Source organism: Notothenia rossii (assembly GCF_949606895.1).
Source record: "Notothenia rossii genome assembly, chromosome: 1".
Classification (NCBI taxonomy): Eukaryota; Metazoa; Chordata; class Actinopteri; order Perciformes; family Nototheniidae; genus Notothenia; species Notothenia rossii.
Window position 1 is genome coordinate 3,348,124 of NC_136912.1, and position 21,521 is coordinate 3,369,644.

General features: G+C 41.8%; 1 protein-coding gene across 2 annotated transcripts; it reads left to right on the forward strand.

Moving 5' to 3' along the window:
- Positions 1–4,920: 4,920 nt before the first annotated feature.
- Positions 4,921–17,216, forward strand: LOC307044456 (interferon-induced very large GTPase 1-like). 2 transcript variants are annotated; one of them, XM_079689702.1, is made up of 6 exons: positions 4,921–5,180; positions 7,889–7,964; positions 8,088–8,169; positions 8,264–8,509; positions 8,723–9,010; positions 11,315–17,216. In XM_079689702.1, the coding sequence occupies exons 2-6, from the start codon at positions 7,923–7,925 to the stop codon at positions 15,973–15,975; spliced, it is 5,319 nt and encodes a 1,772-aa protein (XP_079545828.1). In that variant the 5' UTR covers positions 4,921–5,180; positions 7,889–7,922; the 3' UTR covers positions 15,976–17,216. The 2 variants fall into 2 exon arrangements, with proteins under 2 accessions (XP_079545828.1, XP_079545829.1); XM_079689703.1 differs by having other exon boundaries at positions 8,729–9,010.
- The last annotated feature ends 4,305 nt before the right edge of the window (positions 17,217–21,521 follow it).

Genomic DNA, 21,521 nt, shown 5'->3' on the forward strand with positions numbered 1-21,521 from the left:
CATTTGGAAAGTACGTCTTACATTCGAGTCATTCAATTGGTGCTGTATACAAGATGATTGGACACATGGAGTCGAGCTGGATTAAACTGACACTTTGCTTTTTAAGGTTTCATAACTGCTTTTGGATGTTTTCATGCCATTATTACCTCTGAACATTCACCGTCACTGAAATGAAAAGTGTCCTTTTCAGTCATAAGATCATGGAGCATCTTTGTTAGTCACACTGTAAAGGATGTTATATCAGCATCTGGTTCAAAAGTAGTTAAAACGAGGTAAAGGAGAAAAAAAGCTGACGTGATAATCAACCTTTAAAGAACTTCAAACGCTAAATTATTTATTTGGCTAAATCACGTATAGAATAATTACTCAGACATTTTACTTAGGTAGAAGTGGAAACACCCCAGCTAGATGTTCTGGTTTTAAAATCTTACTTAAATTAATGCACGCACACACACAGTCCCTCCCTCCCTACAGGCCGATCATGCATGGGGCCTCACATTGCGCAGGGGGCCTCGGCATCATTTCTCAGCGCATTCTTTATTTACCATTTATTCAAGTATGTTATGCCTTTTACGTAGTCTATTTGCATTAATTATATTTTAATCTTTTTGAGGCTAGTATTTGGCAGGAAATGCAGAAGTATTCACCTGTAAACGCATACTGAACGACATACATGCACATTTACCATTTACCTCACTGTATAACAAAGTAACTGTTGATAATAATAATAATAATAATAATAATAATAATAAACAAGAATTATACTTGCAAAGTGCTTTGTTTCGAAAAAAAAGAAAATGTTCACTCCTGTCGGTTGGGGGGGGGGGGGGGGGCTCATCTCACAATGTCGCTTGGGGCCCCAAGTTGGCCAGGGACGGCCCTGCACACCCACACACATTACATTTAGCTGAGGCTTTTATCCAAAGCGACTTACAATAAGTACATTCGACAAGGAAGATACAACCTTGAAGAAAACAGAATCATATAAGTACATCAGGTTTCAGAGAGCCAGTGCTTGAATTGGAATAAAAAAGGTGCCAGTACTCTAAATCAGCAACAAGTATTTGGCACAAAGTCATAGTATATCCTATAATGCTGGTGGGTTTGTCTCTTTACTGTATATTTTAGAAAGGCTCACTGTACTTAAACAAAATGACTCAGGGTGCATCTGAGATTAGAGGGGGTGCAGTGGTAAAGTGCTATTTTTATAAGTGGGGATTGGACCTGACACCCTCTAGTCTAGGGGGTCCGGGGGCATGCTCCCCCAGGAACATTTTTTTTTAAATATTGAAGTTAGATGCATCAATCTGGTGCAATTTGAGAGCAAAATGAAGAGATATATGGATACCTCTCAACATCCATATGAAACAACTGTAAACAGATTTACTTTTTCTTTATGGATATAAAAGAAAGTAAAGCTTGACTCCTACTGGCTGGTTAAATGACTCCTCGTCCCTGAGGCCACTACCAGTTTTTTGTGCCATGTTGCTGGATTTATTTGTCAGTAGCGTTGCTGCACAAAGTGATAGCCCTCTAGTTTAAATCTACTACCCAAAAAGAAACATATGGAGATGGGTTACTATTTAAAAAAAAATTGCAAATCTATTTGGGAACAGTGGGGCCGGGCCTCAAATCCTATAGGGGGGTCCGGGGGCATGCTCCCCCGGTAAGATTTTTTTTTAAATGTTGGACTTAAATGCATCAATCTGGTGCATTTTGAGGGGGAAATAAAGAGACTACACCCATATGAAACAAAAATGTATACATTTAAATAATCATAAAATCATGGCCATAACCAATAACATACAATATCCAATATGAAAAAACATTGAAACTTGTTTATTTATTTGTTTTTGGTTCATTTATAGTTGTGAGTGTGTCTGGGCTCCTGAATCGGCCTCTCCTGTCTCCCTCCTCTCCCCCCTGCTCCTCTTTGAGGCAACAGCAAAGACTAGTTTTAGCTCTCAACAAGTTTATCTTACCTTTTTTCACCTAGTTAACATTTTGTTTGTATTATTCATGCATATTTTACTAATCACTACCCCCTCAAATGGAAATATGTGTTTACATAAATGGTGACCGAACCGTTTGAGACCCACTGAGATAACTTAAACTAAGTTAACTATGTAAAGACTCAGAGAGTCATTGACCTCACCAGAGCTGTAGTTATCAGCCTCTCAGTCTGACAGCAAAGGACTCTCCCTCCACCTTGTTGTTGAAACAGCTCCTTATATCCGTTAGCGCAGCTAGCTAGCACCAGATGCTAACAACAATACACGTAACCGGTGCGCGCGCTTTCTCGCTCGCTCGCGCCACACATACACCAACACACACCCTCCCGAGCTTGAATGACACACAGAGACCAATCGAGGGCATTAGTATGATCTGTATGAAAGTGGCAATGTCGGCAGGCCACGTCATGTAGACAGCCAGTCACCCTCTGTGAGGCAGAGTCAGACCCACATTTGCGCTGCGTTGCGTTTTCAATATATACGTATATTGCCGGCGGGTGAGTACCGGCATTTTACTGAGTACCGGCAAGGTGCCGGTACTCAGTAAGAAGTGCCGGTACCACATGGGTAAAAATCAGAAGTGCCGGTACTGCGTACCGGTGAGTACCGGCCCAATTCAAGCACTGCATAGAGCCAAACATTTCAAGTGCTGCTCAACTGGCTTTAGATCAGCCAGTCCTTTATTAGTATATAAGTGCTTTGTTAGTAATTCTATCTCTGGAAGTGGAGTCTAAAGAGATGAGTTTTCAGTCTGAAGAAGATGTGTAAGCTTTCTGCTGTCCTGATTTCAATGGGGAGCTCATTCCACCATTTTGGAGCCAGGATAGCAAACCCACGTGTTTCTGCTGATGGGAACTTGGGTCCCCCTCGCAGTGCGGGTGCAGCGAGCTGTTTGGGTGATGCAGAGCGGAGTGCACGTGCTGGGGTGTACGGTTTAACCATGTCCTGGATGTAGGAAGGGCCAGATCCATTCACAGCATGGTACGCAAGTACCAGTGTCTTGAAGTGGATTCTAGCAGTTACTGGAAGCCAGTGAAGGGAGCGGAGGAGCGGTGTGGTGTGGGAACATTTAGGAAGGTTGAAGACCAGACGAGCCGCTGCATTCTGGATGAGCTGCAGAGGTTGGATGGCACATGCAGGTAGACCAGCCAGGAGGGAGTTGCAGTAGTCTAGGCGTGAGATGACGAGAGCCTGGACCAGAACCTGCGTTGCTTTCTGGGTCAGCTGGGGACGTATCCTCCTGATGTTGTAAAGAGTGTATCTGCAGCAGTGGGTTGTAGCAGCGATGTTTGCAGTGAAGGACAGTTTGTTATCTAGGGTCACACCCAGATTCCTTTCAGTCTGAGTCGGGGAAACAACAGAGGGGCCGATGTTGATTGTTAGGTCAAGAGTGGGACAATCTTTTCCCGGAAGGAAAAGCAGTTCAGTCTTGTCAAGGTTGAGCTTGAGGTGATGAGCAGACATCCACTGAGAGATGTCAGCTAGACAAGCAGAGATGCGTGCGACGACCTGGGTCTCTGAGCGGGGAAAGGACAGAATTAGTTGGGTGTCGTCAGCGTAGCAGTGGTATGAAAAACCATGCGGGCTAATGACCGATCCGAGCGAGTTTGTGTACAAGGAGAAGAGGAGGGGACCAAGAACAGAGCCCTGAGGGACCCCTATAGTTAATTGACAAGGGTCGGTACACAGTAGCAACCCTCTGCTACAAACTTAAATATGAAAAGGTTCAACTGTCTGCTGAAGCCAGAAAGTGAGGCTTTAATGGACAAAAGAAAAAGGGCTCACCAGCCAACTTGCAAAGCTAACTAAAATGAACAATACACAAAAAGGTAAACTGGAGCACATCCCCAAACAATTCACAAGAATACAGGCCTCACACAGAGACATCATGCTGCACACATGCAGCCAGAGGAGAAGGAGAGAGGCCACTGCAGCCTTCCTCAGGTCCTTTATGGAGGCCCTGATTGGGGATTGGGAGCACCTGGGGGAGAGGCTGCACCTGGGGGAGAGGCTGCACCTGGAGACAATCAGAGACACACACACACACACACACACACACACACACACACACACCCCCCCCAACCAACTGCGGCACGTAACAATTAACGACCCCCACAGATGATTTCACTGCGTCCGTGGGAGCTCAGACCCCTCCTTATGGGAGCTCAGCTCCCATTGGCTCCCACATAACTCGAACTCGATTGTAGTGTGTCGCTATAGAAACACAGGGAGGCTTAGTTTGTCCTTTATCCGGAAGTTTATTATAAAGATCACAGGTTGACCCTAACCACGCCAAAACTACCCACTAACTCTGTTAAAACCCTTACTCTCACTCACATACTTAGCTCTCTCCTAGCATTCCCCGTCTCTCCCTCCAGGAACCACCCTCCTCCACACCCAACCAACCAGACAACACTCTCCCACCCACCCCACAGCCACAGGTCACAAGAACCGTCCATCAAAAACAGTGACACGTTCACTGACACTGCAAAATGCAAACAAACTCTGAACAACAAAACACATCAAACATCAACATTATAACCAGTCCGTTACAATATGTTGTTCCTTTGATTTAACATCATCATTTAGGTTGCACACTAAGAGGAAATGGCGCTAATGCAAACGTGTGTCTACAACTAAAAGGTTAATAAATACGATGTATCATTCTTTCTGCCTTCACATGACACAGGGATTCATGAAGTGAAGGTGTGGGTAGCAGATACTGTAAGATTCACCCACAATGAGTCATGGAACTATGCAAACTGGTTTACTGACACTCCTATAGTGTTGATTCTGTATGGAGGTGTTAAGTGACAATGGTTACATAACATTCTCAACCAGCAAAACCTGAGCACATGCACGAATGCACGAGTCAGGTGGCACAGGTACTTAAACCAATAGCAATACACCACTGCATGGCACGAATTGTTGTGGGCTGGGCTGGGTCAGAGTCCAGCCCATTCCTAACTCATCACGTTTAATCTTGCCTTCATGGCTCATATAGTGTGCTGATGTTTTTTTTCTCTGTGATTTTTGTGTTACATAGTTGTTGGAGTAGATGTTACAGGATTCTTTTCAATGTTTTCAGTGAGAAGCTGTTTGAACAACCTGGAGAGTGTGGGATGGAGTGCTGAGAGTGTTTCTGCAATGGAAAGCTCTGACGAGGAGGTAAACTATTAAATAACTAAAACATTTCAGTACAAATAGATGTTGTCATAGAAACTATTGTGAATAGGTATCATTAATGAAGTCATTACTATTTCAAGAAAAAAACATTTTTTTATTACCAAGAAATATTATGATCAGATTCCCATCCCCATTGTTTCTGGGAAACAAAACAGAAAGTTAATGCACTGCACTAGGAATTACAAAAGGAGAGGCCTCAAAAAGGTTTGGCATCGCTAGAGAAATGCAATCCTGACTCAGGACAGATATAGGCTCGACAAAATATTGCATATAGCCTACAGTAGTTAAACACACCGGGGTAAAAGAAGAGGTATCGTTTCTAACATGGTTACTCCACAAAGGTAGGCAACATTTTCTTTGTCAATTATTGTTTAAATTCTCTCTTTAAGACCCATAAATAGTTTTATGTTGGGCTTTCCCTGGCCTTACACAGATTGAGTCGATTGATACTTGTCATCTGTGTGTTATCCAATATCACAGAACAACGGGTGTTATGCCGTGTTTTGCATGCACCTCGCGGGGAACACTTGTCTTGGCTGAAATAACACGGGGATGCAAATTCTAACACACACACACACACACACACACACACACACACACACACACACACACACACACACACACACACACACACACACACACACACACACACACACACACACACACACACACCCTTCTACTACAAATGTATATATGAAAAGGTTCAACAACGTGTAACGGGTCACAACTGTAAGCGACCTGTTATCCTCCAATTAACGACAGCGAAGCATCTGGGGTGTTTTCTGGCATTTATTCTGAGGACTGAGAACAAAAACAATATTCTCCTTGAATCCACGCTGCACATCCTCCGCAGCACTCACTTCAATGTCCCTTTAGTATTTATTCATGCATACTAGCTTATTTATAGATTAAGAAATTCTTAAATGAACAAGAACATCTTATTAAGTAATCACACAAAAATACAAACACAAACATACCTGAGAACAAAAACAATATTCTCATTGAATCCACGCAGCACATCTTTACAAAAGAAAAGAAAGGTTAACATGTAAACAAAGACAATGACGCAGATCGCGTCTAATTCCCGCCAAAACCACACAACAGATATCACAAAAAAAATACAATTTCCTACGGCGGAAACCAAACAAAAACGGGTCAACAATGTACCCAAATTAACACTCAACAACACACATGACTTCCATCAACCCAAACAGCCGGTTCATCACACAAAAATGATTTGTAACACCTCTCCCAGCACAGCTTACACTCACTTCAATGTGAGGGGAAAGCGGAAATGACATACAGGAAATGGAAAAGATGTGCGACGGGAAAGTGTTCCCACCAGAAACATAACTCAAAAACATCAAAAGGAAACAATCTCATAAAAATAAAATTCACAACCTATTATAAATCGTAATTTATAACTAATAATGATGTCTACACATTTTGAACTCCGTTACATACGCACACAAACATCATCTCGGCTCGCGCAGCACGCTCACAGGCATAGACTGCGCAATAATGTATTGCGCAACTTGGAGGTGAAGTGCAGGCATATCGTCATTCAAGAGATGCGTAGTTATTTTGGAAAACTCGTTTTTGTTTTTGCCTATTTACCTCGTTAATGTAAAGAATACTCGTTACATTGACACATGCATTATTTGTGATTAAAATAATGGTTGTTGGTAATGTATTAGCGACCCCCACAGATGTATGATTTCACTGCGTCCGTGGGAGCTCAGACCCCTCCTTATGGGAGCTCAGCTCCCATTGGCTCCCACATAACTTGAACCCTGATTGTAGAGTATCGCTATAGAAACACAGGGAGGCTTAGTTTGTCCTTTATCCGGAAGTTTATTATAAAGATCACAGGTTGACCGTAACCACGCCAAAACTATCCACTAACTCTGTTAAAATCCTTACTCTCACTCAAATACTTAGCGCTCCCCTATAGCATTGCCCGTCTCTCCCTCCAGGAACCACCCTCCTCCACACCCAACCAACCAGACAACACTCTCCCACCCACCCCACAGCCACAGGTCACAAGAACCGTCCATCAAAAACAGTGACACGTTCACTGACACTGCAAAATGCAAACAAACTCTGAACAACAAAACACATCAAACATCAACATTATAACCAGTCCGTTACAATATGTTGTTCCTTTGATTTAACATCATCATTTAGGTTGCACACTAAGAGGAAATGGCGCTAATGGAAACGTGTGTCTACAACTAAAAGGTTAATAAATACGATGTATCATTCTTTCTGCCTTCACATGACACAGGGATTCATGAAGTGAAGGTGTGGGTAGCAGATACTGTAAGATTCACCCACAATGAGTCATGGAACTATGCAAACTGGTTTACTGACACTCCTATAGTGTTGATTCTGTATGGAGATTGTTAAGTGACAGTGGTTACATAACATTCTCAACCAGCAAAACCTGAGCACATGCACGAATGCACGAGTCAGGTGGCACAGGTACTTAAACCAATAGCAATACACCACTGCATGGCACAAATTGTTGTGGGCTGGGCTGGGTCAGAGTCCTGCCCGTTCCTAACTCATCACGTTTAATCTTGCCTTCATGGCTCATATAGTCTGCTGATGTTTTTTTTCTCTGTGATGTTTGTGTTACATAGTTGTTGGAGTAGATGTTATTAAAGGACTCTTTTCAATGTTTTCAGTGAGAAGCTGTTTAAATAATCTGGAGAGTGTGGGATGGCTGACAGTGTTTCTGCAATGGATAGCTCTGACGAGGAGGTAAACTATTAAATAACTAAAACATTTCAGTACAAATAGATGTTGTCATAGACACTATTGTGAATAGGTATCATTAATGAACTCATTACTATGTCAATTAAAACACTTTTTTTTATTACCAAGGAACATTATGACGCATCAGATTCCTTCCCTGACGCGTGCTGTGAGGAAGGAAAGAACACTCCAGCAGCACCAAAGTCGGACCGTAAGTGTGACTGTCAATAACTGATCTATTGTAATAAATATATATGCAAAGATATGTAAAGATACTGAGATGTACTTTTCTTCTCTTATGACAGATGTTCCTCTACCAGGGGAAGTAAGAGTTCTTCATTCTGACCAGAAGACAGATTCTCTTGGCTTTCCACCCACTGAAAACTCTGCTGGGTTTAGACTACAGTTAGATTACTCCTGTGAAAAACACAGAGGCTCCAGCCCTGTGAAGGTTGATGGACTGGTCCCTGACACTGAGTATACCTTCAGCATCACAAGGATTGCAGACAATGCAAATCAAAGTAAAGCAGCCTCGCTATCTGTCTTCACAGGTAAATCTGAAAAACAAATCCATTCAAATCTATTATGTTTGAAGTGGTTTCTGAATCTTTTGGATCACTTCCTTAACAAATCTACTTCTTACATTGTAAAAAAAGTAAAGAAAAGTTAGTTTCAGACAAACAAGGGTCACTACACATTTTTTACTTGGCATTAAAACAGCACTTTAAAATGCAGACAAAGATTGACAGAATATGAATTTTCAGTTTCAGTGAAACCTTTATATGTTCCCATGGAGCCCAGCCCTCCTGTGCAGATTACAGTCGACAAGGTCAGCAGGAAGTCACTGTCTCTGCATTGGGACACCCCTGCTGGTGAAGTGGAGAGTTACATTGTAACTTGTTGCAGTGAGGGAGACAGTGTGCAAGAGACAACAGACACAAACAAGATGACATTCAACAACCTGAAGCCAGGGGAGTGCTACTTTCTACTGGTTTCTACAAAACTTCGGAATGGAAGAATAAGCAAGCCAACTGTAACATCTGCCAACACAAGTAAGTCAAATAAAATCATTATTGCAAGACAATGTCAAATATGTTGACCCAAAGATGAAGATTTGAATTGAGAAGATGGCTTTAAGTGAACATGCTTCTGGGTTGATAAAGACTTTTCAGAGTTGCCTATAGAAGAATGCAGATTACATTATGGTGGGCATTTTAATTCCCTTAACCTGTTGAACCCCGCCACCGGGCAGAAAAACGCATCATCTGCAGGAAACAGCGTCTGAGGGCTTCTTAATATTTAATAAACTATGACTGTCTGCTGCATTCGACACGGTGAACCATCAGATCCTCCTTCACACTCTCCAAGAACTTGGAGTTTCAGGCTCTGCACTTTCCCTCCTCACCTCAGACCTCAAAGACCACCTACAGGGTAACTTGGAGAGGGTCGGAGTCCGACCCTTGTCAATTAACTACAGGGGTCCCTCAGGGCTCTTTTCTTGGTCCCCTCCTCTTCTCCTTGTACACAAACTTGCTCGGATCGGTCATTAGCCCGCATGGTTTTTCATACCACTGCTACGCTGACGACACCCAACTAATTCTGTCCTTTCCCCGCTCAGAGACCCAGGTCGTCGCACGCATCTCTGCTTGCCTAGCAGACATCTCTCGGTGGATGTCTGCTCATCACCTCAAGCTCAACCTTGACAAGACTGAACTGCTTTTCCTTCCGGGAAAAGATTGTCCCACTCTTGACCTAACAATCAACATTGGCCCCTCTGTTGTTTCCCCGACTCAGACTGAAAGGAATCTGGGTGTGACCCTAGATAACAAACTGTCCTTCACTGCAAACATCGCTGCTACAACCCGCTGCTGCAGATACACTCTTTACAACATCAGGAGGATACGTCCCCAGCTGACCCAGAAAGAGACGCAGGTTCTGGTCCAGGCTCTCGTCATCTCACGCCTAGACTACTGAAACTCCCTCCTGGCTGGTCTACCTGCATGTGCCATCCGACCTCTGCAGCTCATCCAGAATGCAGCGGCTCGTCTGGTCTTCAACCTTCCTAAATGTTCCCACACCACGCCGCTCCTCCGCTCCCTTCACTGGCTTCCAGTAACTGCTAGAATCCACTTCAAGACACTGGTACTTGCGTACCATGCTGCGAATGGATCTGGCCCTTCCTACATCCAGGACATGATTAAACCGTACACCCCAGCACGTGCACTCCGCTCTGCATCAGCCAAACAGCTCGCTGCACCCGCACTGCGAGGGGAACCCAAGTTCCCATCAGCAGAAACACGTGGGTTTGCTATCCTGGCTCCAAAATGGTGGAATGAGCTCCCCATTGAAATCAGGACAGCAGAAAGCTTACACATCTTCTTCAGACTGAAAACTCATCTCTTTAGACTCCACTTCCAGAGATAGAATTACTAACAAAGCACTTATATACTAATAAAGGACTGGCTTATCTAAAGCCAGTTGAGTAGCACTTGAAATGTTTTGGCTCTATGAAACCTGATGAACTGATATGATTCTGTTTTCTTCTAGTTTGTATCTTCCTGGTCGAATGCACTTATTGTAAGTCGCTTTGGATAAAAGCGATAGCTAAATGCAATGTAATTTAATGTAATGTTTTATATCCATGAAACAGGAAGAAACTCGGCTAACTGATCCCATTTTTTTTTTTTTTGCAAAAAAACCCACAAAGCTTACGCTAAGCCTCTGAATTAGCCACGAGCGAAATTACAGATGGTGTTTATATCTCACATTGCAGGTTTATTGCACAGGATTGCAAGAGTCTCTATTTTTTGGGTGGTTTTACAGTCATTCAACATAAAATCATTCAAAATAGTATCTTTGTCTATGAGTTGGTGAAAGCTAGAGTTCATACTGACCATGGGATACTGGCCCTCAAGATGGCACAATATATCCAGCACCAATTATTGGCCAGTTATTGATTAGTGTCGATACTTTCCAGACCCAGAGGCCAGAAGAGCATTTAATAAATCTGCTGTATTCTGATGCTCACAAATATCTCTATCCACCTCTTTCAAGTCATTTTATAATTCTATCAATTTCATTGCATGCTGCACATTAGATTATTATGTCTCTGTCTCACAAAAATCGACATTCGAGACCAACTTCAAAACTAATGGAAACAGAAGTTTTGTATCAATGCATTAGACAAGCAGTTTACTGATTGACTGCCCTAAATAGTCATAATCTTTGCAAGATTTAATTTCTGAACTGTGTTAAAGCAAAATTCAGTAACATGGTAGAAATCTAAATGCTAAACATTAGATTGAGGATGAGAAAAATAATGGGTTTAATATTCATGTTTTTTGTTTTTTAAACAGAGACACACCTAGAGAGCCTACTGGAGGATCTGGGGTTGGATCACCACGTTGAAGATAAGCTATCCCTAAGCACAGTTCTAAACATTGACGAGAAGACCATTACTGATGAACCTGCCAAATGTAATCCAGATCTTCCATGGTCTTTTTTGAAGAAACTAATGATGGTTAATGTGACAGCTAGGAATGTGAAATGTACATCTGCATGCGAGTCAAACTTTGCAGACCACTTAGATCTTGATAATCTTGACAAAGGTACACATTCAGGTGACACACTGAATCCCCTTGATATTATCACTGCTCTCTTCCTGTGCTCTGATGGTTTTGTACAGCAGGAAATGGCCCTCAAAATGTCCATGTGTCAGTTTTCCGTGCCTCTGTTGCTTCCCAACTGTGACACAAAGCAGTGCACACTCATGCTTTGGGCCATGAGAGACATTGTTAAAAATTACAGACCTCTGTCACTTTCAGAATCCAAGGGATTTATTGAAGAGAGAATTGTTGTCTCCGAACTTCCAATGATATCTTTTGTGAGACTGGGTGAGTGCTCCTTGTCCAAGTCAGAGATCCTCAATAAGCTTCTGAGCAATTCTCAGCAGAACCATGACACCTTTGTTCACTCCGACATGGAGGGTGGCGACAGTCCAAGGAGAATATCCAATGGATTGGTTGAAATGACTTGGTACCTTCCTTGTGGGAACAAAAACATGGATGTCTTCAATCAGCCAGTTGCTGTAGCTAACCTTCGTGGGGACATTGCTTCATTTGAAACACAATTTGCTTTCTTGTGTCAAACATCTACAGCAGTTTTTGTGTTCTTTGACGCTTTGGACTCTGAGTGTGAGCTGCTAACCAACCAAAACCACAAGGCCCAGATCTTCTTGGTGGGAAACCGTCAAAGCAACGTTTTCAGTTTAGATGCTGTAAAAAAAGTAGCAACCAAGTTGGACTTGACTAACAGCAACATCCTTTTAAAGACTAAGAGCATGAATGATGCAGAATTTGTCAAAGGCTTGCGGGAAAAAGTCAGCAATGTATTTGAAACCTCAAAGATGAAGATGGGAATTGAACAAATGTCTGCCATTGCCCATGCACTGGGAATCTCTGTTGATGAAGACTCTCCAGAGTGCCAGACTGCCAAGAAAAATGCAGATTCCATCACTGCAGAAATTCAAGACATTCTTGAATACAAAGAAGTTCAGCTTCCCTTGCAAGGCCAAATATGGAAGGACCTTACTCGCTTAGAGAAGGAAGAATTCCGGCTTCGAAAAGTTGGGTCTGAAAAAATAGAAGACTATAAAAGTGATCTTCAGTTAGAGAAAAAACAACTTCGGAAAAAACAGAACTCTTATGACATGTCGAACGCAATAGCATGTTTCATCAAGGCAATATCAAGCCCAAGGATGGAGAGGTGCTATTTCCTGAAATGGATGCGAATGAACCTCGATAACGTTTCTCGAGAAAAACTCTTTGACCTCAGGGAGCAGTACAAGGAAAAATCCAAAAACTCTGAGAACAAAGAGGAGATAAAGGACATTGACCAACAACTTTCCAACAGCTCATTAGGGACTGAACACTTCTTCCGTGAGATGGGGCAGCTCTATGAAGCTTCCCTTTCCCTTCCTGAAACAGACCTAGCACGTCAACAACTACAGCATCTCCCCAAGCTATGTGCAGAATTAATGCTTGATGGATTTCCACTTGAGCTTGTAGATGGAGAAGCATCCAACATACCTATCGGATGGGTGACTGACGTTCTCTCTCAGCTCAACGACTTGGTGTCTCCTAGGAACAAGGTCCTGGTAGTCACAGTTCTTGGAGTTCAGAGCACAGGAAAGTCCACTCTCCTCAACACCATGTTTGGAGTGCAGTTTGCAGTCAGCAGTGGTCGATGCACTCGAGGTGCCTTTATGTTGCTGATTAAAATCAACGAAGATGTCAAAAAAGACCTCAACTGTGACTTCATGGTGATCATCGACACTGAGGGCTTAAAGTCGCCCGAACTCGCACAACTGGACAATAGCTATGAGCACGACAATGAGCTTGCAACACTTGTTGTGGGGCTGAGTGATATCACCATCATGAATATTGCAATGGAGAATTCAACAGATATGAAGGACATCCTGCAGATAGTTGTACACGCTTTCCTCAGGATGAAAGAGGTGGGAAAAAAGCCAAAATGTCAGTTTGTTCACCAGAATGTGTCCGATGTTTCAGCCCATGACAAGAACCTGCGAGACAGGAAACTGCTCCTGGAACAGTTAAACGAGATGACCCAGGCAGCAGGCAAAATGGAAAAGAAAAAAGAGAACATGAGCTTCACTGACGTGATGGAGTACAGTCCAGACACTGGAAACTGTTACATTCCTGGACTCTGGAATGGAAACCCACCGATGGCAGCAGTCAATGCCGGCTACAGCGAGGCTGTCTATGAGCTCAAGAAGAACATAATCACCATTTTGGGAAGTTGTGGATCATCAGCTAATAATATCTCAGAGTTTACTGAGTGGATGAAGAGTCTGTGGACGGCAGTAAAACATGAAAACTTCATTTTCAGTTTCAGAAACAGTCTCGTGGCTGATGCATACATGAAGCTGTGCACAGAATTCAACAAATGGGAATGGGAGTTCAAAAAAGAAATGTACACATGGGTTACCCAAGCTGAAACAAGAATCTCCAACTTCGGTACAGCTGCTGATAAATCCAACATATCTGACATGAGAGAACTTCTCATGCTATTGAAAAACGAAGCTTTGACTGAGCTGTCTAAATGGGAGACAAAGCTTCTTGGAAATCTGGAACAGTACTTCAAGCAAACGGAGGGTCATGTCTATCTTGTTGAAGGATACAGACAGGAGTTTGCAAACAGCGCAATGAGCCATCGACGAGAAATGGAAAGCTCTTTGTTTAATCAACTTACAGCTGCAGCCGACATCAGACAGGGGATGACAGAACTGGATAGAATCAAGGAGAACCACACAAAGGAGTTGGAGAACAGAGTAAGTGCTTTGATTGAAGAATGTTGGGAGGAAAAAGTCAAGATGTCAGAGAAAGAGCTGGACGAAGAATTTGACAAGATGTGGACTAAAACAGTGAAGGAACTATCTTTTTCAAAAATGAAGGTTGTGGACATTTTCAGCAGTGTGTCTCACCGCCTGAGAACAAATCTATCAACCAAGGGAAGTCACGCAAATGATTTGTTAAATGAAAAAAGACTGAATGAGTGTGGACTGGATCCTTTTAAATATAAAGCTGAAGGAATCATCAAAAAAATGAAAGACGCACTAAAACAAATGTTTAACATTTCAAGTCACACAAAGGCTGTTCAACAAATAGCCGACAGCATTATAACAGTTTGCTCACAGTTTGTGACTGATACAATGCAAAGACAGAGTAATTACCATGATAACTACATTGAGGAGGTTCTAAACATGATTGATGAGAGGCTGCAAAACAATCAGGAAGTTGAAACAGACATCCCTTTTGAAGTCTCTCTGAAACAGCACATCTGTGCAGACGCAGCCAGAAGGTTTCAGGAGATGCATAAATATTTCATCCAAAAGAATGATCCCTACAGATGTCTGAACAAAAACAAAGAAAAGTTTCTTGCTGATTTTAAAGACGTGTTCTGTGAAGTAGACCAGTGCCAGAAGAAGGCAGCAGAATTCACAGACCACTGCTTGAAGCCTGCAGTCGAACAGTTTGTCAACCGCTCCCTGGGTCCTGATATCATTGGGGAAATGCTTAGAAGTGAGCAGTTCAGCACAAGAATGTCCTTCCAGTATTCACTCTTACTGGATTTGACCTCAAAGGATGACTTTAAGAAGTACCAGAGATTTATCTGCTCATATGAGAGTTATGTAAAGAAATGGATACTCAACAAAATAGTGCAATGCTTCTCAAATGGGTCTACAGAGTTTGAGGAACAACATCTCCAGTCATGTATCCACCGCATAAATAATGCTATCCAGAAAGCTAAAACAGAAAAGAGTGGCAACGTAAAGTCTTTTGTTGAAGTTGTCTGTCAGGAGCTTGGTGACAAACTGGTCATTTCCCAGGGTGCTCTTGGTGCGTTCATGATCCTGAACAACGCAGACCAGGAACAGTTTGCTCACTGGCTCTTTAAGTCTGTCAAAGACATGGCACACGCTCTCAGAGAGAAGTTTAAAAGAACAGACATCCTAACTAAACTAAAGAACCTGCATGTGAATCCTCAGAACGAGCTTTTCAACAGACTGATTGGATGTGGTAAACAGTGTCCGTTCTGCGCATCGCCTTGTGAGGCAGGAGGAACAGCCCACACTGAGCACTTCGCTTCACTTCATCGACCAAAGGCTCTGGGTACATACAGGTTTTGTTCCTCGGGCAAGCTTGCCACTGACATATGCTCATCCTCTGTTATCTCTGAAGGGGAATTTCGGTGTGATGCTACAAACAGGGAATTTCACCCTTACAAGCGTTACCAAGAGATTTTTCCAGACTGGAGAATCCCACCAGATGCAAGCCTCCAGGCATCAGACTACTGGAAATATGTACTGGTAAAGTACAACAAACAGTTGGCTGTAGCATTTCATGCAGAGCCCGCTGATATTCCTGCAGCTTGGGAAGAAATCACAAAGGTGCAAGCAGAGGCCAGCCTCAAAGAGTCATTTCATATCAAATGAGAAACTCCAGAGAGTCACGTCCTCCTCACTACAGTCGTCATCTTCTCATGGATATTCACATTATACTTGATTAATATGAAGAGAAGCACACAACGTACTGTTTATATAATTATGTTTATAATTATTGTTGATACACAAACATTTTACCACAACTTACTACAAAGAACATAAACATTTACTGCAATTAGTGCTCACTAAAATGAATCATGTTTAATCAAACAGAATATTGTTTTTATCTCTTTGTTTAATGTTGATGAGGACATTCTAAATACTTGTGATACTTTGAGTCTATGCAGATTGATTATTTGTTTTTCCTTAAAGTAACTGATGCAAAAATATTTGCTTTTATATTGTAGGAGCCGCATTGAAGTTTAGTTTGAACCTTTATTAATACATTTTTCTGTTTCAGTGAGAGGTGCGCTTTGCTCAGGTGAAGGGGGCGGGGCTAAAGCTTTAAGTTGGAGGTGCGGTGTGTGACGGGAGGCACAGCAATACCGTCATTGACACGCAGACGCAACCTTATGTTTAGTAAAAGACGGATTATTAGGATCTGCTGTTTAAGTTTACGTTAAATATTGTTTTCGTATTTTGTTTTATGTTTGCTGGAAATGAACGTTGAAAAGTGGATTTTGTACTGCGAGTCTGAAACTGCTTCCCAGCCCCAAGCTCTACATGTGGCCAAGAACAATAACTTTTGAGGTATCGAGTTACAAGACAAACTCTTGGGGATTTTGGCCACTTCAATATTCTTCAATGGATTTGTCATAAAAATATTAACAATTTCAATGTTTTAAAAATATAATTCAGTCTTCATGTCAACATGAAGATTAGACAATGTCTTTGTTTTTATTTCAAATAAGTATCTGGTTTTCTGAGGCTACAACTCCTAAAACACTCTTTTTGGCTGACCTGCCCCTCTGGAAAGAGCGAGAGTTTTTTTTTTCTGTTGTGGCCAAATAAACGTGATAAGCCAACAATATGTATTGTAGCGTCTCGCTGCGATAAAACACACCTTGTCAGCGCTGCCATCTGCCCCCAGCCATGTGACTTAGTTTACAATCTGACAGCTGGAAGCAAAGGAAAGCCCTCCGAGTCCGGTCTCATATGGCTATGGTGATCATACCAAAGGCCTGCCTGGCTTTGGTGGCCCATCCCCTGGTCAATCTGTCCCCGGAAATGTCCCCGTTTTTAAATATGCTTTAAAAAGTAATGTAGCAAGGTGAAATAAAATGTTAACAAAGTTGATGTTTCAATGACGTGGTGATTGTTCGCAGCAATACAATTATTGTAACCTTAGCGTTAGCATTTAGCGTTAGCAGCTTCATTCTTCTTCTACTACTTATTTTAGTTCTTCTTCTTCTCCTTCTTCTTATATGTAATTGCCCTCTGAATTTTAATGAAGAACTCGTTTCAGTGTGAACTAGTATGACGACAAAAGTGTTTTAAACCAAGTATGTTTTTACTAGTTGTGTTCTATATTGCTAAGTGTGTTATAACACATTTTTCATATTACATATTGGATAGAGAGCCGAAGTCCCTCCTTTTCCGGTGGACATCCATGGGACCTTATTTCTGAAAAGTTATATATTGAAGTCGATGGCAAGAGAAAAGTTATCTTTTCAATCCCGTGCCACAAATTACACATATGATGTTTGTCAATTTAAAAGATAATTTTGGAAGTAAAACAAAAAAAAGATTGTCGTAAAACTGTGAAGTAAGACTTGTTTTGTGTGAAACGCACAACGAACTACATCTCTGTTCTCGCACAACAACACACGTCACCAAGATGGCCGTCACTACTGTCTTGCCAAACAAGGGATTGACTACCCTCACTATCACCACAATGAAACGCGTCCAGAAGAATGTCATGCAAAGCTGCCTGCCTGCCTTCCTTTGATTCTCTCTGAACTGCCTGGTCTTTTCAATGTTCATTGTTAACCATTTGTGCAGTTAGCGTGAAGTAGAAAAGATCGCCGATGCTAATGTAGCGTTAGCATGTCTCCCCCGGGGGCATCCGGGCTTAAACGGTGTATTATAGAATGATCACACCGGTGTGACAGTACTCTTCAAAGGATTCACGAAATATGCCTACTACTCTTACTGTTTAACATTTTGGGTTACTTAATGTTACTTCATGTTAAGGCTAATAAAAATGAAAAAGGCTACGACTATAATGCTAACTAATGTGCTAGCTACTAGCTAGTTAGCTAACTTGATCCAGCCACTCCTGGTCCTTTCATCAGACGGGAAGCGAAAGAACGAGCAAGACCCATTGCTGGTATGATTACAACCAGGTACTAAGCACACAGGCCTCTTGTTAAAGTTATCTTATCTTAGCTATCTCTTATATATGGCACAATTCAAACGGGATCGAAAGATAGTTTCTCTCTTGCCATTTCAATACTTCATACTTCAATACGTTTTCTGAAATAAGGTCCCCTGGAGGTCCACCGGAAAGGGAGGGACTTTGGCCCTCTATTGGTGGCGGTGCGTTAAGACCACCTCTAGTGCCGGATTTCGGGAAAATTGATTTTGCGTTTTCTCATGGCAGTTGGAATATAGGGGACAAACAAGGGGACTTATCTTCCTCTTGACACCATCGGTTATTTACAAAAAACACCTATTATTGTGCTCCTGTCTGTCTGTGTCTTTTCATCTTAAAACCCCCTCAACGGGGCCGCTCGCTCTCTTTTCTTGATCGCCCTCTGTCACAGAGAACACTTCACTGCCTACTTCATTGTAGGATTTCTGCCATGTCTTTACCACTTTAGTGTGACCATCTCTGTTACTAAGTTATGGAATACTACATAAATAAGTAATTAGATACCTTACCGTTACAGCGCTCAGAATAATGCGTATTGAACTTGTTTCATTAATTGAGTTTATTTAAGGTAATTAGTTAGAAGCCGTATGTTATCAGTGGCCGCACAGCAGTTACAATGGTCAAACTACAAAACTAACATTAGATGTTTTAATGAGATATGGACCGCAAAACAAAAAATGTCCCTGGTTTTCATTTTTAAAATCAAGTCACCAAATGCAAGCCTTAGCTTATTTTGTTATGAGATGATGTGAATTACTGTTCAAATTAGTTGATGTAATAATCGTTTGGTTTCTCTTATATTAAAAACAACTTCGAATTTTCAAATGGAATTGTTTTTTTTCCGGGGGGAGGCCCTTTTTCCCCCTCCAAATGTCTGTGCACATCCCTGATCAAAATATACTAAAAGTCACAAAAGTAAGAGTAGTCTGTAGTATGGCTTTGTTCAGAATTATGTTATATATATATATATATATATATATATATATATATATATATATATTAGGGGCCGGAGATCGATTAAAAAAATTAATCTAATTAATTAGAGGCTTTGTAATTAATTAATCGAAATTAATCGCATTTTTAATCACATATAAATATTTGACCTGAGAACAGTGAGAAGCAATTTTGTTCACATGGATTTTAGTATACCATTGAATAATGACTGAATACATAAGCTTAAGCAACAAAACATTGTTAATTTTTTTCAAGATGGTACTTAACCAAGACCAACAGAAAAGTGCAATTTTTGCCATAAAGTGTAGCAATAGCATATTTAGGAATATAGTACATTTCAGAGATTCAGGTAGCCTATAGGTAGGTAGACCTTCTGTAAACTATAACACTTTGTTTTTTAAGTAAAACACAATACAGGGTATATGCAGGAATCCTGAAGTCAAATGTAATACCTTTTAAGACCTTTTTTAAGACCCTTTCCATACATGTTAAAACCTCATCGCAACTTTGAGTTCTAACCGGTTACATTGGCAACACACTTTACTATATTGATTGTAAGATAGCAAAACTAAACAGAGTGCAGACAGACTACTGAAACCTCCTTTCCACATGAACTTCAACCTCTCTGTGAAGGTCAGGTTTAATCCAGTATCCATGCTTTTTTGCTTCTGTAGACTCTGTGCTCTTTCATTCCAGTAAAACTCCTCAGAAACCATTAGAAACCAGTATTTGACCAATAAACAAAACAATTGACAAAACTTTGAACTATGAAATATGTTAAACTTTGGTGAGCTTCAGCGGGGTAATGCCATATAGGAGCTCCCTCACAAATACTCGGGGGTTAAATTGGGCTGGGGCTGTCCGGGGCTAAGCCCTGGCACATAGGACGATGCTCTGACGTCATCACCCTCACACATTTGTCATATGTTTACAAAAAAGGATATATTAAGACTTTTCTCGTTCTTAATATAGACTATATTAGGGTCGATATGTGTTGACTTTACTTTATAATAGCAGATCTCTGTGACCGGATATAGTTTGGCTTAGACCCCGGCCTCACAAGGACGCATACGGTAAAATGCATACGCAAGCGCAAAAAAGGCTTCCGTTCACACGCATTCGATTCATTAACGTGTCCGTTCACACTTGACCGCTGGAAATGCTGGAAACGATGTAGTACATATATCAGGCCTGTAAGTGGCGCTGCTGCCGCCCGAAATACACCAAAAGCAGCGAAGAAGACCCCGGAGCATGGTTGCCGTGGTTGCCCTTCTGTTTATTCTCCGCGGTGGACGGCGTGTTCTCCTGCTGTATCTCTCAGGTAGTCCACCAGCAGATGAAAAACACCCACCTCTCCGCCTCTTCCAAGGAACGAGGGGACCGTGCGGCAGTTTCCGTAAAAAAAATGTTCCGCCGGTCAACATGTCCGTTAAAGTTTAAATCTTCCGTACAAAATAAGAAAAGTGCCGGTCAGAGGTCTCCTTTGTTATTTATTGAGCTTTAAAACAAATTGATAACGACTCTGTTCTCTGTATAATAATATAATAATATTTAATAAACGGTGACTGCCTCTCTTTTCCTCCCCCTCTTCTGACAGCCCAGCAGCAGCAGGAGACGTGGGGAGAGGGAGGCGGGCTATGTCATCGTTATCAGAAAATGATCATATAGCCTATATGATCACTTTCTGACAACTATGAACGGCTCCGTGTGTGCCCGAGCCGTTGAACCCCCAGAGCGTTGCGTATGCCGGTCGACCCACCTTGGGACCCGTTACCGTAGTCGTTTAGTTCCCCCCCACACACACAGAGCGGAGCAAGGCAACGAAACTTAAAATAATAAGCAGCATTTTACGGCGCGCTATGCATGGGGCCGCCTTGTGGGGTTTCCCGACATGTCGTTTCAGTAAATTAAAGGGTGTTTCATGTTGTCGTTGCTGTGAACCTTCTTAATACCTTGGAAAATGCCGTTTAATACTTTTTAATAGCCTTCATTTTCGCTAAATTGATTTATCAACTTTTAATACTTTTTAAGACCCCGCGGACACCCTGCAATACTTTCAAGTACATTCAGAACATTGGAAACCCTGACTATTAGAAAAATCTCTCTGTTGCTTCAGAGGCCATAACAGACATTGTTGATTTACCAACAGTTGATTTAAAAAATCTAATCAATTTCAGTCCAACCCTCTCAATAACCTTGGCCAAAACAATAAACAGTTCAACATAAAGTGCCAGTTTCACCAACAACGTAATAAATAGTTCAACATAAA

Excerpts from the sequence above, each read along its gene's own strand:
- LOC307044456 (XM_079689702.1), top strand. The coding sequence starts at position 7,923 with ATGGCTGACAGTGTTTCTGCAATGGATAGCTCTGACGAGGAG. Across the intron at positions 7,965-8,087 it reads TGGATAGCTCTGACGAGGAG|GAACATTATGACGCATCAGA; the intron begins GTAAACTATTAA and ends TTTATTACCAAG. Across the intron at positions 8,170-8,263 it reads AGCAGCACCAAAGTCGGACC|ATGTTCCTCTACCAGGGGAA; the intron begins GTAAGTGTGACT and ends CTCTTATGACAG.